A 13,924-nucleotide genomic window follows, 5' to 3' on the forward strand; every position below is an offset into this window, starting at 1 on the left:
GGAACAATGGCGGTCACACAAAGAACAAGCGCCTTTCTAATTTCGGACAATGGGCCATTCATGTCGATTGGGCATTGGCTGCGTGCCTGGCAACCACGCGGGCCACGCGGCCGATCGCCGGCGGGCGCTCGACCCCGGCTTGGTCGCGACACAAACGAGGCCTGTGAACTGCGCCGTATAAAAGGCGCGCACACGGTCTGCAGACGGCGTGATCCTTTCCCCCCGCTCCTTGCCTCCTCCCTCCACTCGCTACGGCCCAGAGCCCCGCATCCTAGCCTCACGACATCGCTCACGATCCGATTCATGATGAAGCTGCTCTTTTTGCTCCCTTTCTTCACGCTTGCCGCTGGTCGGATAAGCAAGCACCACAAGCGACAGTGCGCGCTCATGTCGGCCTCTGCGTCGGCGACGGCATCAGCACCCGCTGCCTCTGCAAGTGGCACGGGGAACAGTTCCGGTGCCACTGACGGTTCGGGTGTGTTGGCATCGGGGTGGTACCCGGGCTGGCTCGCTGGCCAGAACGCCTCGAGTGAGATCTCGTGGGAGAAGTACAACATGATGACCTTCGGCTTTGCGTATGTGGCGATCCCTCTAGCTCGATCCCGTCTCTGACAGTTCAATAGTACCACAACGAGCGACTCTTCTGTGCTCGCTCTTGATGACACCAGCAAGACCGCGCTCCCAGACTTCGTCCAGCAGGCGCATGACAATGTACGTCTACCACAGCCCCTTTGTTCGTTTTGTGGCTAAACAGGTCCGCAGAACGTCAAGGCCCTCCTCTCGATCGGTGGCTGGACCGGTTCGCTGTACTACTCCACTGCAGTGGCCACGCCAGAAAACCGCACCGCATTTGCTGGCGCGATTCTGGACATGATCAACCAGTACCAGCTCGATGGCATCGACTTTGAGTATGTCCATGCACACCTTGTGCACACTCATACCCATATGCCTTGAATGCTCATCGCGCCACAGCTGGGAATATCCCAACAAGCAGGGTGTCGGCTGCAATGCCATCCTCGACCAAGACTCCGCCAACTTCCTCTCGTTCCTCCAGGAGCTCCGCGCCAACGAGAACACCCCGGCCAACCTCACTCTGACCGCCGCCGTCGGTGTCGCGCCTTTCGTTGGCGAGGACGGTGAGCCTATGCAGGACGTGTCCGAGTTCGCAAAGGTGCTTGATCACATCGCCATCATGAACGTGAGTACTTCGCGTCCCTTCCCTCCGACGGTCGCTTAACCCCTTCCTAGTACGACCTCTGGGGCTCCTGGTCCGACGGCGTTGGCCCGAACGCCCCGCTCAACGACACCTGCTCCGACAACCCCCAAGGCTCCGCCGTCTCCGCGGTCAACGCCTGGACCGGCGCGGGCTTCCCCGCCAACCAGATCGCCCTCGGCGTCGCCGCCTACGGGCACTCCTTCTCCGTCAACGCCTCCGCCGCCTCCCCCGACGGCACCACCCTCGCCGCGTACCCGGCCTTCGACAAGGCAGACCAGCCGATGGGCAGCTCGGACGACCCGAACGCGACCGGTGACGAGCCGGACGTGTGCGGCGTGGTGGGGAGCTCGATCAGTGGTGTGTTCGACTTCTGGGGGATGGTCTCGGAGGGGTATTTGAGTGACAATGGCACGGCGGCGGACGGGGTGTTGTACCGGTATGATGATTGCTCGCAGACGGTGAGTTTGGGATTCCAGCGAGGAAGGGGTGCATAGACTGAAGGGATGTATAAACTGACGTCTCCTTGCAGCCCTACGTCTGGAAGTCGGACACGGAGGTCATGATCTCGTACGATGATGCTACGTCGTTTGGTGCGCTCATTTGTTCGTAATATTCAGTGCCTCATACTGAGTGACCCTCGTAGCCGCCAAGGGCAAATTCATCACCGACGCTGGCTTGAAGGGTTTCGCGATGTGGCACGTTGTCGGCGACTACAAGGACACCCTCCTCGACTCTATCAACACCGCCGCTGGCCGCCAGACGTCCAGCTCATAAAGCGCTGCTTGTCCCTTGGCTCGCGCTGCTTGTCCATTGGCTCCCCCACTCGACTCATGCGCTTCCTGACCGTCAACTTGCAGTGACTTGAAGCACTGTTGCTTGTGCATTAGACCGACAGCGAGCGGCTGCGCTGCTTCGCCTGTCTTCCTTTCCTTCACTCTCGTCCATGCCTATCTATCCTCCCTTCGATAGGGTGCTACATCTCTCACGTCTCTTCTCATGATTTACTTACGGGTCTGTAGCGGTAATATCCGACGAGGCGGCTTGATGCCTCTCGTGCTGTATTATAGGTCACTCACTCTTTTTGGGCTCAATGGGATTGTAGCTTTATGCTGATAACGGGGATTACGTGTGAGTGCGAGAAGGGATTACGGGTGAGTGCAAGAAGGGATCACGTGTGAGTGCAAGACCGTCAACATCGAGAGTCAAGGAATCTGCAAGAAAGCGATAATCACTCCTATTCGCCCTCACCCACTCCCCTAACCTCACCCACCCCTCCTCCTCCTCCCACCCCTCCCCGCCTCCAACAGCCCCTCCTTCCTCTGCTCCACCCGCTGCATGAATGCGACCTTCTCCAGATACCCGCCCCCGCGCCGATTCGCGTCCAGTTCGTCCCGGAGAGGGGTCTCTTGCGCCCCCACGTGCGACCGCCAGTCGAGGGCGGATTTGTCGAGGGTGGTGAGGGTGGTGAGGGTGGTGTTACTGGACAGGTGGGCAGGGTTCGAAGGGTCGGTGCGGCTGACGGGGCCGAAGGGTTTATCGCGGGTGGGAAGATTGGTTGCATGGGCGGTAGGGTCAGTTACGTGAGGCGAAGTTGGCGTTCTGATGATTTTGTGCCCCATAGTGAAACCCGGAAGGGTCACCTTGCCTCTGCGAGGGCCGGGGCGCTTGTATGGTAGTGCAGGTTTAAGTGAGATATCATCGCACGGCTGCGCGGTGAGGTCGGTCATCGGCACGTCCCTTGCTTCGGAGGCGTCAGTTGAAGAGGTCTCTTCCTCGTATCGTGGCCATTTTGCGGCGTCGGGCGAGTCCTCCGGTACTTCGAGGATTTCTCTATGGGCGCCCAATGTTAGATGGATAGAGGATGAAGCGACGAAGGTCGTATGCTCACTCCATCTCCTTGCCGGCGAACTTGTAGGTCTTGACGACTTTGACTAGCTTTCGAAACGGCTCTTCTGACGGTCGTGGTGGATCCATGGCGAGAAACTTGGACCAGACTTCGGCGCGCTGCCTTCGTAGCGCACAGAATAAGCGACGATACTTGAGGAGAGATATGAAACGTACTTTCTCTTCCCTTCTAGCACATCATGCTCAGTTGGCGCCCCAAGCGCAGACAGCACATCGTGTTCGATGTCTGGAGGCTCGGGTTCGGTTTCAGGTGAACTGACAGGGTCTGCATAGACGCTCAATCTGCCTATTCAGAAGGTGCGTACTGGTAATGAGATAGCTGACCTTCGTCGGGGAGAGGTATGAAGTCTGAATCTTCCTCATCGTCGTCAGGCAGTCTAGCAGTAAGATCGTGAATCGTAGACATGAAGATGCCTTGACGCAAGGAGCTCAGGATGTTCGTCGTATAGCAAGGTTTACAGCAGGATAGCCGAGAAGTAGCCTTGAGTAGGTTCTCAGTGCACTTAGATACCCCAGAGAAGTCTCGGCTGTTGTTCTTGCTGTCGCAACGAGCACCAAGTCAAAGTTCAAGTCTAGGGAATACGGTGTGACGTGCGTGACCTCGCCATTGACACCTACGTGACTCCCTGTGGAAGACGCGTGCAGTGCATTCTGACTTCAGCCACCATCATGCCGCCCATTATCGAAGAATTCGACGACGACACCGACCTCCCCCTCCCTTCCAACGTACTCCCCAACACCGGGACGCGCGGTCCGCTTCTGGAAGAGATAACCGATTTCAATCAGTCGCAAAGTGCTGGCTCGGCCTCGCAGGGCTTCGCGCCTCCCCCACGCGCGGCGTTCCCCTCGGAAAGCTCGTTACCCTCTAATGTCGTGACTGACATTACTCCGTACAAATCGTGCGTGGCGAAGTGGCTTGTGCTGGACTTGGTGACTGACCGCAGGGTAGATGGACGTGCATCTATCCCATATACATCGATGCGAAGCGGCCGTACGGGACGGGGCAGCGGAGGATAGCGCGGCAGAAGGGCGTGTGGTGGCCTCTGAGCAAGGACATAGCGGAGGCGACGAATCGACTGGGTCTTCGTACCCTCATGGAGCCGCAGAAGTCGCATCCCCGCGATTGGGAGAACCCTGGGCGCGTACGCGTGCAGTGGAAGCAGGATGGACGTCCTTTGAACCCGGCTGTGCAGACCAGTGAGTGGTTTACTGCTCTCTATATGACAGCTGCTGATGGACGCGGCAGAAAAGCAGCTCCTCGAGATGATCTCCTTCCAGATCCAGCGCTCCAAGCCGGATAACATCCCCAAGCCCCCATATAACACGACCAAGCCCGCTTCAGAACCCTCGCAGCCCGCCCAACAGCCGTCTGCGGCGTCGAAGGGCAAGCAACCGGCGACGGGATCGAAGTTCAAGTCGACGGATGTACCCCCAGAACCTGCGAAGCGGTCAGGAGGGCGCGCGCTGCCTGTTCCCCCAGAACCATTGCCCCCTCTCGCCGAGCGCGTGTCGCCGTTCTCGCCTGCGCTCGCGTCAGGCGTGCTGATAGACACGGTCAAGGCTGGCATGAATGCGCAGGAGAAGGAGCCGGCGCAGGCGGGAGCGGCTAACGCGAACGCAGCTGCAGGCAAGGGGAAGCGAAAGGTGATAAGGGTACGGCAGTAAGATTGGGATCTACAATATAATGTACTACTTGGTTATTCCCTGGACGTAGAGGCGAAGGAAGCAGTGTTTTTCGTTGCCACTCGCCAGTGTGATGGTTGTTTGTGCTCGTGGGGTGTTTGTTAGTCGCGATCAAGCGTACTTCCCAACTTGAACTCCGCGTCCATGCTTGCTCGATGTTACTCTGTCCGCTGAGGGCCACGGCGCGCCTATGCCTGTGGGTCACGTCTCTGCGGTCGCTATTCGCTGCTAAGGCTACCATGCCAGTATAATCCTTGCACTCGTCGCGCTTGCCGTGGCGCAGCAACAGAAACCGGCCCAGGGCTACGATGACCGCCCGTCCACGCATGACACTCACACGCCCGAGGAGAACCTAGTCTGTCTCCCCTTCGGCGTCTGCGAACCATGTCCAGAAGACGCAGTGCGTGTGTTTGCCATGCTGCTGCACTACATTCTTTGACCAACACATCTTCACAGCTCTCGCAACCCTTCTGCCAACCTTTCGGTAACCGCAGACTGCTCCACTGCCGCAACGCCTCCTCGCACGGTGGCTCTCTCAACTCCCATCCTGCCCCTCCTCCCTCGCAAATAACGCAACATGGCGAGACGCTCGCCTGGGGTGCGTGCGGGAAGATCGTCAGCAAGGAGCGCGCGGACTTCTTCGAATTCGTCGCATGCAACGTGGTCTTCGCCCTCGTTGCTCTGGCGGTGCTGGTCGCGCGCTCGCGGATCATCCAGGCTGCGCAGGCGAGGCAGCTGGCGGCGAGGATCGCGCTGGTGAGGGATACGGTACGCGGGTGGAGATGACCCCGCTGTGATGGTGAGCACCATGTCGAGCTGGAAGATTTGGACGCGAGGGCTGACGATGCTGCAGCTATAGACGCTCAGATATATTATGTGTATGATATGGAATCGATATAATGCCGCCATGAGCTCCTTGACCCGCGCGTCGGTTCCTTGCTCAACCTTTCCTTGGATTTCGTTACGCTCGAAGTGCATGTGAGCGACAAAGTCGCTCCGAGTACCCTATGTTCAGGCGTCTGACCCTTTGCCAATGGACAACTGACCCACGTCAGTTTCTTGAGCAGTGCACAACACTTCTTCGATGAAGAGCAACCTTTCCTGTCATCTCTTTCAGGCTTTGATAGATCCGAGTCTGTGCGCCGCCAATTGCAGAAACTAGAAATCTTTGCTTGCGCTAGAAACGCTAGGTATGGCCGCAGACCGATCTTTTCGTACGCAACGCATCATCCCTTGCTGGCCCCCATAGAGGATACATCTTCTATGCCGCTACCATACCTATGTAGGTAGTCTGAGACATCCTAGAATCAAGCCCTTGTTGAAGTTCTTTCCTTTCGGTGTACGAATTAGGCAGCTATTCGTCCTTGTGCGACTAAATAAGGTAATTTTGTGTCCAGGCAACCTCGGACTCTAAATCCCCGCGAAATACATGCGGTCCTCGAGAGGACCCCTGATAATAGGTGAGGAGGTCAGTTCCGCGAGCACCCCATTTGGGTACCTAAATGTCCGACATTTTTTGGTCACTTTTGGGGGGTTTTGTCCGACATTTCCTCCGACATTTCGTCCTCGGGCCCCAATTTGTCCAAAACCGGCACAAAGGTCGAAAAAATGGCAATAAATCTTCGAAAAATTGTATTTTTCGCTCAGGCTCCTCTGAAGATACGTCTAAGGGTGCATACGCGTCGAACGAGACTACCAGCAATGCCCTATTCAATCTGAGGCTCCTTTCGCTGCCTGAATCGCGTGCAGGCTAACTCTAGCTTCGAGGCGCTGACGTGCAACTGCGTGAACCTATTGGGATCCTCCTCGGACAGCGTGAGCGCGAATCCATCCTTTGAGATGCGCGATGGACCGCGGAGCACGTAAAGCGCCAGAGTCGACATCAATGACGATGCGCTGGGGAGATTCCACGCGCGGGGGCGGCGGCGACGAGGCAATGTCGACGAGTGCACCACGAGTGCACCCGGCACTGCGCCGCGGGAGGTAAAAATGGGCAGGAGCGATCGAACGGGTTCGGATGGGAGCCCTCAAGCGGAAATGGCAACAGGTGAAATTCTGATTTGACCGAGGACAAAAAGTCGTGTGGCAAAAAGGCAATAGCAGGGTTCGAACAATAAGTCGCCACCTGGAGAGTGCAGGTCTCAGAGCCAGAGGACCGAACCGCTGCGCCAAATGTCCGACGTTGGCGTCTGACCGTCGCCTGACACCTGCCCTTTTGTCCGAAATTGGGGGTGGGAGAACATCCACGATTTGGCCCAAATGTCCGTCATTTTTTCCGAGCTAGGGGGTCCAAAATCGCTCAAAATGTCCAAAAGTGGGTACTGAGCTCTCCGCCTATTATCAGGGGTCCTTCCTCGAGCGCGCCTGCAGGTTCCGTCGCCGTGTGTTCTATCCGGGGCCCCGCTGGCCACGCCCACGACGTACGTGTCAGTCATCGGGATCGACGCGGAGGCCGCAGATAAGGCCATTGTTTCCGGTACAATAGCAATTTCCAAAACCTTGTCTATAAAGTCTCGGCCGACTCCGACCAAAATTTACAACAAAACTGCCATGAACCGATTGCTCTGCCGCTCTCTGACTCGTACCCCCATCTACACGGCGCGGCGCTCATTCGTATCACCGCTGAGGAAAATGGCCACCTCCACGACGCCCGAGTTTGTGAGTAAAAGTCGTGCGATGTGCGAGGGGGGCGGCGATTGACTCCGATGGCAGAACAAGATGCTCTATGCACCGCTGAGGGAGATCGACCCGGTGGTACAGAACATCATTGACAAGGAGACATGGCGGCAGTTCACTGGGCTGGAGCTCATCGCGTCCGAGGTGCGTTTTGCGAAGGGGGAGGGTGCGCAGCAGCGTGTACTGAACGTGTTGTGTTGGTTTGCAGAACCTCACCAGTCGCGCGACGATGGAGGCGAACGGCTCGATCCTCACGAACAAGTACTCCGAGGGTCTTCCGGACCACAGGTACTACGGTGGTAACGAGTACATCGACGAGCTTGAGCAGCTGTGCCGCGAGCGCGCGCTCAAGGCATTCCACCTCGACCCGGCCAAGTGGGGTGTCAACGTACAACCGTACTCTGGCAGTGTGAGTTTTCCATATCATACTTCACGAATCCGCGCGCTGACAAGTTCTGCAGACCGCAAAGTAAGAACACTCTAGTCATCCTCTGAGCTCCTATTCATGATCGACAGCTTTGCTGCTCTTACGGCCCTCATTCAGCCCCAGGACCGCCTCATGGGTCTCGGGCTGCCCGATGGTGGTCATTTGACGCACGGCTACTACGTGCGTGCTCATCCTACCCATTCATAGCTCATTCACTCATTCCCTCCCAGACTGCCAAGAAAAAGATGACGGCGTCGTCCATTTACTTCCAGTCCTTCCCCTACGGCATCTCCACCGAGACCAAGCTCATCGACTACGAGAACCTCTCCAACCAGGCCAAGCTCTTCAAGCCGCGTCTCATCATTTGCGGTGCCTCCGCCTACCCCCGCGACTGGGACTACAAGGCGCTGAAGACTGTTGCCGAGCGCGAGGGTGCCTTCCTCATGGCCGACATCGCGCACACCAGCGGTCTCGTCGCGGCGCAGCAGCTTAACAACCCCTTCGAGTACTGCGATGTAGTCACCACGACCACCCACAAGACCCTTCGTGGCCCTCGTGCTGGTCTCATCTTCTTCCGCAAGGATCTCGAGCACGCAAAGGACCTCGAGAAGCGCGTCAACGACGCCGTTTTCCCGGCCTGCCAGGGTGGCCCGCACAACAACGTAAGCAACTCCCTACTTCTTCGAGAGTGTGAGAAGTCAACTCATCCCCCGCAGACCATCGCTGGTATTGCGACTGCTCTTCTCCAGGCGGCGCAGCCGGAGTTCCAGGAGTACGCGAAGCAGGTCATCAAGAACGCTCGCGCGCTTGCTGAGGCTCTCGTCGCCCACGGCTACCAGCTGCAGACTGATGGCACCGACAACCACCTTGTCCTTTGGGACTTGCGCCACCTCGGTCTCACCGGTAGCAAGGTCGAGAAGGTCTGCGATCTCATGGGGATCACCATCAACAGTGCGTGGCTGCCTGCTCTGGCATCATCTACTCTTGCTGATCCACTTATAGAGAACGCTGTCAACGGTGACACCTCCGCGCAGACCCCCGGTGGTATCCGTCTCGGCACGTCCGCGCTCACCTCGCGCGACATGACCGAGGAGGACATCAAGGTCGTCGCGGAGTTCCTGCATCGCGCGGTGCAGATCGCGCTCACCCTGCAGAAGGAGGCAGGCTCGAAGAAGCTCGTCGACTTCGTCCGCGTCGCGACGCAGAAGGAGGACGGCAAGGTTGGCTACGAGCAGGTCAAGGCGCTGCGTGAGGAGGTGCGCGCGTTCGCGACCAAGTGGCCGCTGCCTGGTGTGGATGTGAAGAACCTCAAGAAGCCGGAGGGTCTGCACGAGGATTAGATGGGCTGAGTGAAGGGCTTTTATGAGCTCTCATGAGGCGAGGAGGTGTATGTAGGGAAGGATATAGCGGCATCGGTCTTGGCGAAGATTCAACGATCACTTGTACATGCTTTACATGCGGACATTCAACCGTCCGTGCTGTCGTTACTGTATTTCTAGTTTGCTACGTGCTGTCTTACGCTGTGCGATTTCATGATTGAGGAAGTACAACCAAAAAATGATGCCACCTCAAAGACAACGAGACGAGATGTATCAGACGCTGTCAGCATACCAGACGGTACCTTAGGAGAGCGGAGGCCAGCCACTACGGCAGACTGCTCTGATCGGGGAAAGGGGCCAGCCGAAGTGCGCGAACCACGTGGGAGCGCGTCCATTGTTCTCCTGCTTCCCTCCCTCGCCACCGCGCACGGTACCTGTGCTCTCCACAACGATCACCCTCGAGTAGCACTTCAGGAGTCACTGGAACTTTGGCGGATACTTCCGTACTCTGAGCGGGCGCGACTTAACCACAAGAACGCGCCTTCCCCGCCAGCATGCGCTTCACCAAACCAGCTTGGGTCATCCACGACGTCGCCAATGCTCGAGGAGACCAAACGAAGGCGAAGAGAGCTACTATATACTCCGTACACGTCCACCCGGATGGCTCACGAATCGCAACTGGCGGCCTCGACGCGAAGATCCGCATCTGGAGCACCAAACCGATCTTGAACTCCGCCTCTGAATTGTCGAACAAGCCCCCTAAGCTACTATGCACGCTCACGATGCATACGGGGCCGGTGCTGACGGTGCGGTGGGCACATTCGGGGAGGTGGCTGGCGAGCGGGAGTGATGATGCTATTGTGATGATCTGGGATTTGGATCCGTGCGTGCTGCTCTTGTGTAGGAGGGACAGACCGGCTGACGATGGATCCTTGTGTAGAAGAGGAAGGGGACGCGTATGGGGGTCGGATGAGGTGAACTACGAAGGATGGAAGCCGCTCAAGCGTCTACCAGGACATGACAGTGGTGCGTGTGCATAAGTTCGCTTCCCCCTCCCTCCGCACTCACGCCCTATCCTCCAGATGTAACGGACGTAGCCTGGTCTCCTGGAGATCGCTACCTAGCTTCCGTCGGACTTGATTCGCGCGTCATCATCTGGTGCGGGTTTACGCTGGGTGCGCATCCTTTCTGCTCTCATCCCCCATACCATACGTTTGGCCGCCTTCCCAGTACGCAATTGGCATACCCCTACCGTCATTCATCATGTGCCCTCCGTCTTCCCTTGATCGCTGTCCCATTGCATCCCTTACTCATGGCTGACATTCTCCAGAGTGCTTGCACCGGCTCGACCAGCACCAGGGCTTTGTCAAGGGTGTATGCTGGGACCCAGTGGGCGAATTCCTGGCAACTCAGTCGGACGATAGGTCGGTGAAGATCTGGCGGACGTCGGACTGGGGGCTCGAAGCGGAGGTAACCAAGCCTTTCGAAGACTCGCCGGGGAGCACGTTCTTCAGACGGTTGAGGTTCGTGATCTTCAAACTCTACTGTGTCCATCCTGGCGTAACCTCAACCATATCGTGCTCACTAATATGAACAGCTGGTCACCAGATGGCGCGCACATCACGGCGTCCAATGCCACCAATAACAAGGGCTTCGTGTTCATCGCGGCTGTCATCACGCGGAATTCTTGGACCTCTGAGATCAGCCTGGTCGGGCATGAAAACACCGTTGAAGTTGCTGTGTGTACTTCCTCGTCTGCAGCCCTCTGCGCCCAGTTGCTCATAACGTTCACCCAGTCCTACAACCCCCACATATTCCTGCGCGATCCTAGCAAACCCGTGGCGACGTCGAATATCTGCTCTGTTGTAGCACTAGGTGCTGACGACCGCTCTGTCTCGGTATGGCAAACAAAGTCGGCGCGACCACTGATTGTGGCGAAGGAGGTGTTTGAGAGGCAAATTATGGATCTCAGTTGGTGAGTGAAACCATTGTAGGCTGTTCGCGAACGGACGTTCTTCGCTTCTGCCTTCGTCCCCTCTATGCCCTCGCTTCCCTTTTTACCCCCACTCCATCTCATCTCATCTCGCCTCGTGCTAAAATACCCGCGCTTCCAGGTCATGGGACGGCTTCTCCTTGTATGCCGTATCTTCGGACGGAACCCTCGCTGCCTTTCACTTCGACCCCGAGGAACTCGCTGGGCTGGCGCCACACTCGGTGCAAGATCAATATTTGACGAAGTTTGGGTGCGTGTTACTCTGTTTTCTTCTGATAAGCGATATGACTGACGTGCATCCGCCTTTCTTACACGCAATCCTCCTTCATCGTCAAAAATTCACCCTACACACGTACGTCGTCATGCGACCCCATCGCCCTCATCCTCCAGTTACGTCCCACCCCCACTTCCCGAGGGCTTCTCGCACAACGCGCCCCCGCCGCAAATGACACCACCGCCTTCTCCGGGCCGCCAGCAGCCAGCAGCCTTACCCAATATCAACGGGAACGCAAACCCCAGTGTCAATGGCCCTCCACCATCGACTGCGAACGTCAACGGCGAGCGCGTCAATGTACTCGTTGCCAAGCGTAGTCAAAAGAAACGCAATGGTGGCACACTCCGGACGGCCAACGCGCTTCCGCCACAGCCGCCGAGCCCATCGAGAGGGATGGGAGGTAGGGATCACCCAATGGCGCCGGCGATGGCAGGTCCCTCGAGGACGTCGTCCTCGTCCATGGGCTCCGCGTCGGCGTTCGAGAGTGCTTCCGCTTTCGACAACCCGTCAGTGTACGAGAGCGCGTCCATGCGTTCGTCCTTCTTCGCGCCACCCGAGCAGCCGAGGGACCGCAGCGAGTGGGGCATGGACACGGACGACGTGCGCATCGACGCGCTCGATAACGTGATGGCGTCGCCGCTCGGGATGAAGGGCAAGCGCAAGGCGTCCACGCCGCACGATGAAGCGAAGCCCAGTGCGCGGACGCTGGGTGGGGACCGGCCGGTGCCGCAGGGCCAGGTGCACGCCCGACAGCTGGCCGCAGGGGGGATGATAGCGACGTGGGGGACGGAGGCACCGAAGCTGCCAATGCCCAGACTATTGACGTATCTGTCGGCGGAGGTGGAGGGGACGCAGGATACGTTCGACGCGGTGAACTCGGATAATGATGGTGAGCAACCCTGGTTTTACTCTCGCTGGAGGATGGTTAAACGGGATTCCTCTGCAGCGCCAACGGAGGTCATGGGCATCAGCCGGAAGCAGACGATGTGGCTGGACTATCTGCCGTCGCCGGCGTTGTTGTTGCAAGCGACGCCGTTCTATTGTGCGGTGGCGATGGTAGACGGAAGTGTGAATGTGTATACACATACGGGAAGGAGGTAAGTCGTGTGTTCGATATCAGGAAACAGAAGCTCACTTCGCTAGATTGATGCCTACAATAGCACTTGGGTCCCCCGCGGCGTTTATGGACGGCTATAGGCATGCACTCATGGTCATCACCGCAGCGGGGCAGGTGTACTCCTGGTAAGTACGAGGGCCCAGTATACTACCTTAGCGTTGACCTCTGGTCTAGGGACGTCAAGAGCGGCAAGGCCTTCTTCCCGCCCGTCTCCGTCACCCCCGTCCTCCAGCCCGACCAGAACATCGTCGCCGCCTCCGTCCGCCACAACGGGGTCCCCGTCCTCAATACCTCCGCCGGCACCGCGTACGCGCACGACCCGAGCCTCTCGACGTGGGTCAAGGTCAGCGAGCGATGGTGGTCCGAGGGCTCGAACGCATGGTCGGGGCGGCAGCGCTCGAACACGCAGCACGCGATTCGCGGGCCGATGGCGGCGATCGAGAGCAGCATCTCGGTGCTGGATGAGAGCGCGGCGGTGAAGCCGCGGCCGCAGTGGTGGGAGTCGGCGCTGACGCTGGGGCATTTGGAGACGCGGATGCTGTCGACGAGGTTGTTGGATAGCCCGCAGGAGTATAAGCAGGTGAGTGGGTGTAGAGAGGGTGGGGGTCGGTAGAGGTTGACGAGGTTCGGCAGGCTTTGTTGGTCTACGCGAAGAGGATAGCGGACGAGGGCTTCAGGGGGAAGGCGGAGGAGCTGGCGAAGGAATTGTTCGGGCCAATATACTGGTACGTCAAAGCGATTACTGCCCACCTTTGCTAGCGGTCCTAATGCTTCTGCAGGCGCCCGGGTCGAAACGACACGAGCTGGTCTCCCACTGTCCTGGGCTTGGCGAAGCGGGATTTGCTAAAGGAAGTGCTCTCGATATTCGGTACGTGCATGATTTTCGTGGGCTCCTATCCGCGACTGACGACGATTGCAGTTCGTAGCAGGACACTGTCAAAACTCGGCATGGACTACCAGGACATGCTGAAGAAGTCGATTTCAGAGGAATGAGTAGCGTATCGAGTCCAAGTCTCTTGGGTATCATTATTTGTCTGTTTTATACTGCCGCCACGATTGCGTGCCATTCGACTGTCCGCAGGGCCAGGGCGGTGACGGCTAGGCTGTCTGCGACTACAGACAACCTAGACCGTCACAGCGCTGGCCGTGGGTGTCGCTGAGCTGGCGCGTCCATGAGCGTGCGAGGTCGAAGTGAGGGACAAAGGCCCGCCGCGCTGCCGATCACAAAGACGAGCAAACTTTCCGCGCCGGCGAACCCCGAGCCGGCGGGCGGACGGCCACGTGCTTTTCCCGCCGCGTCTGTCATCGTCGTCA

The 13,924-nt window shown here is 58.1% G+C and overlaps 6 protein-coding genes across 6 annotated transcripts; 5 read left to right on the plus strand and 1 right to left on the minus strand.

Moving 5' to 3' along the window:
* Positions 1–387: 387 nt before the first annotated feature.
* On the plus strand, positions 388–1,990 carry SCHCODRAFT_059565 (glycoside hydrolase family 18 protein; the record flags this gene model as incomplete). Its single annotated transcript, XM_003028900.1, has 7 exons — positions 388–575; positions 624–711; positions 763–908; positions 973–1,198; positions 1,249–1,674; positions 1,746–1,806; positions 1,860–1,990. 7 exons carry the CDS (start codon positions 388–390, stop codon positions 1,988–1,990), a joined length of 1,266 nt encoding a protein of 421 aa, XP_003028946.1.
* Positions 1,991–2,478: 488 nt separating this feature from the next.
* SCHCODRAFT_02671166 (uncharacterized protein) lies at positions 2,479–3,527 on the minus strand (the record flags this gene model as incomplete). Its single annotated transcript, XM_003028592.2, has 4 exons — positions 2,479–3,046; positions 3,105–3,224; positions 3,278–3,376; positions 3,427–3,527. 4 exons carry the CDS (start codon positions 3,525–3,527, stop codon positions 2,479–2,481), a joined length of 888 nt encoding a protein of 295 aa, XP_003028638.1.
* A 235-nt stretch (positions 3,528–3,762) lies between these two features.
* SCHCODRAFT_02637142 (signal recognition particle, SRP19 subunit) lies at positions 3,763–4,930 on the plus strand. The gene is made up of 3 exons (XM_003028899.2): positions 3,763–4,020; positions 4,071–4,318; positions 4,368–4,930. The coding sequence occupies exons 1-3, from the start codon at positions 3,791–3,793 to the stop codon at positions 4,784–4,786; spliced, it is 897 nt and encodes a 298-aa protein (XP_003028945.1). The 5' UTR covers positions 3,763–3,790; the 3' UTR covers positions 4,787–4,930.
* A 5-nt stretch (positions 4,931–4,935) lies between these two features.
* SCHCODRAFT_02637145 (uncharacterized protein) lies at positions 4,936–5,918 on the plus strand. The gene is made up of 4 exons (XM_003028898.2): positions 4,936–5,000; positions 5,051–5,204; positions 5,261–5,603; positions 5,658–5,918. The coding sequence occupies exons 1-3, from the start codon at positions 4,960–4,962 to the stop codon at positions 5,588–5,590; spliced, it is 525 nt and encodes a 174-aa protein (XP_003028944.2). The 5' UTR covers positions 4,936–4,959; the 3' UTR covers positions 5,591–5,603; positions 5,658–5,918.
* A 1,301-nt stretch (positions 5,919–7,219) lies between these two features.
* SCHCODRAFT_02637149 (glycine hydroxymethyltransferase) lies at positions 7,220–9,304 on the plus strand. Its single transcript, XM_003028897.2, has 8 exons — positions 7,220–7,462; positions 7,517–7,624; positions 7,689–7,889; positions 7,942–7,949; positions 7,997–8,087; positions 8,138–8,569; positions 8,624–8,858; positions 8,910–9,304. The coding sequence occupies exons 1-8, from the start codon at positions 7,436–7,438 to the stop codon at positions 9,245–9,247; spliced, it is 1,440 nt and encodes a 479-aa protein (XP_003028943.2). The 5' UTR covers positions 7,220–7,435; the 3' UTR covers positions 9,248–9,304.
* Positions 9,305–9,610: 306 nt separating this feature from the next.
* SCHCODRAFT_02637153 (WD40 repeat-like protein) lies at positions 9,611–13,885 on the plus strand. The gene is made up of 14 exons (XM_050345952.1): positions 9,611–10,109; positions 10,167–10,252; positions 10,309–10,401; positions 10,557–10,749; positions 10,824–10,965; positions 11,023–11,201; positions 11,341–11,469; positions 11,610–12,382; positions 12,440–12,590; positions 12,637–12,735; positions 12,785–13,190; positions 13,244–13,335; positions 13,390–13,478; positions 13,530–13,885. Exons 1-14 carry the CDS (start codon positions 10,009–10,011, stop codon positions 13,601–13,603), a joined length of 2,607 nt encoding a protein of 868 aa, XP_050198546.1. The 5' UTR covers positions 9,611–10,008; the 3' UTR covers positions 13,604–13,885.
* Positions 13,886–13,924: the final 39 nt, after the last annotated feature.

The sequence above is a fragment of the Schizophyllum commune genome (assembly GCF_000143185.2).
Source record: "Schizophyllum commune H4-8 unplaced genomic scaffold SCHCOscaffold_10, whole genome shotgun sequence".
Lineage (NCBI taxonomy): Eukaryota > Fungi > Basidiomycota > Agaricomycetes > Agaricales > Schizophyllaceae > Schizophyllum > Schizophyllum commune.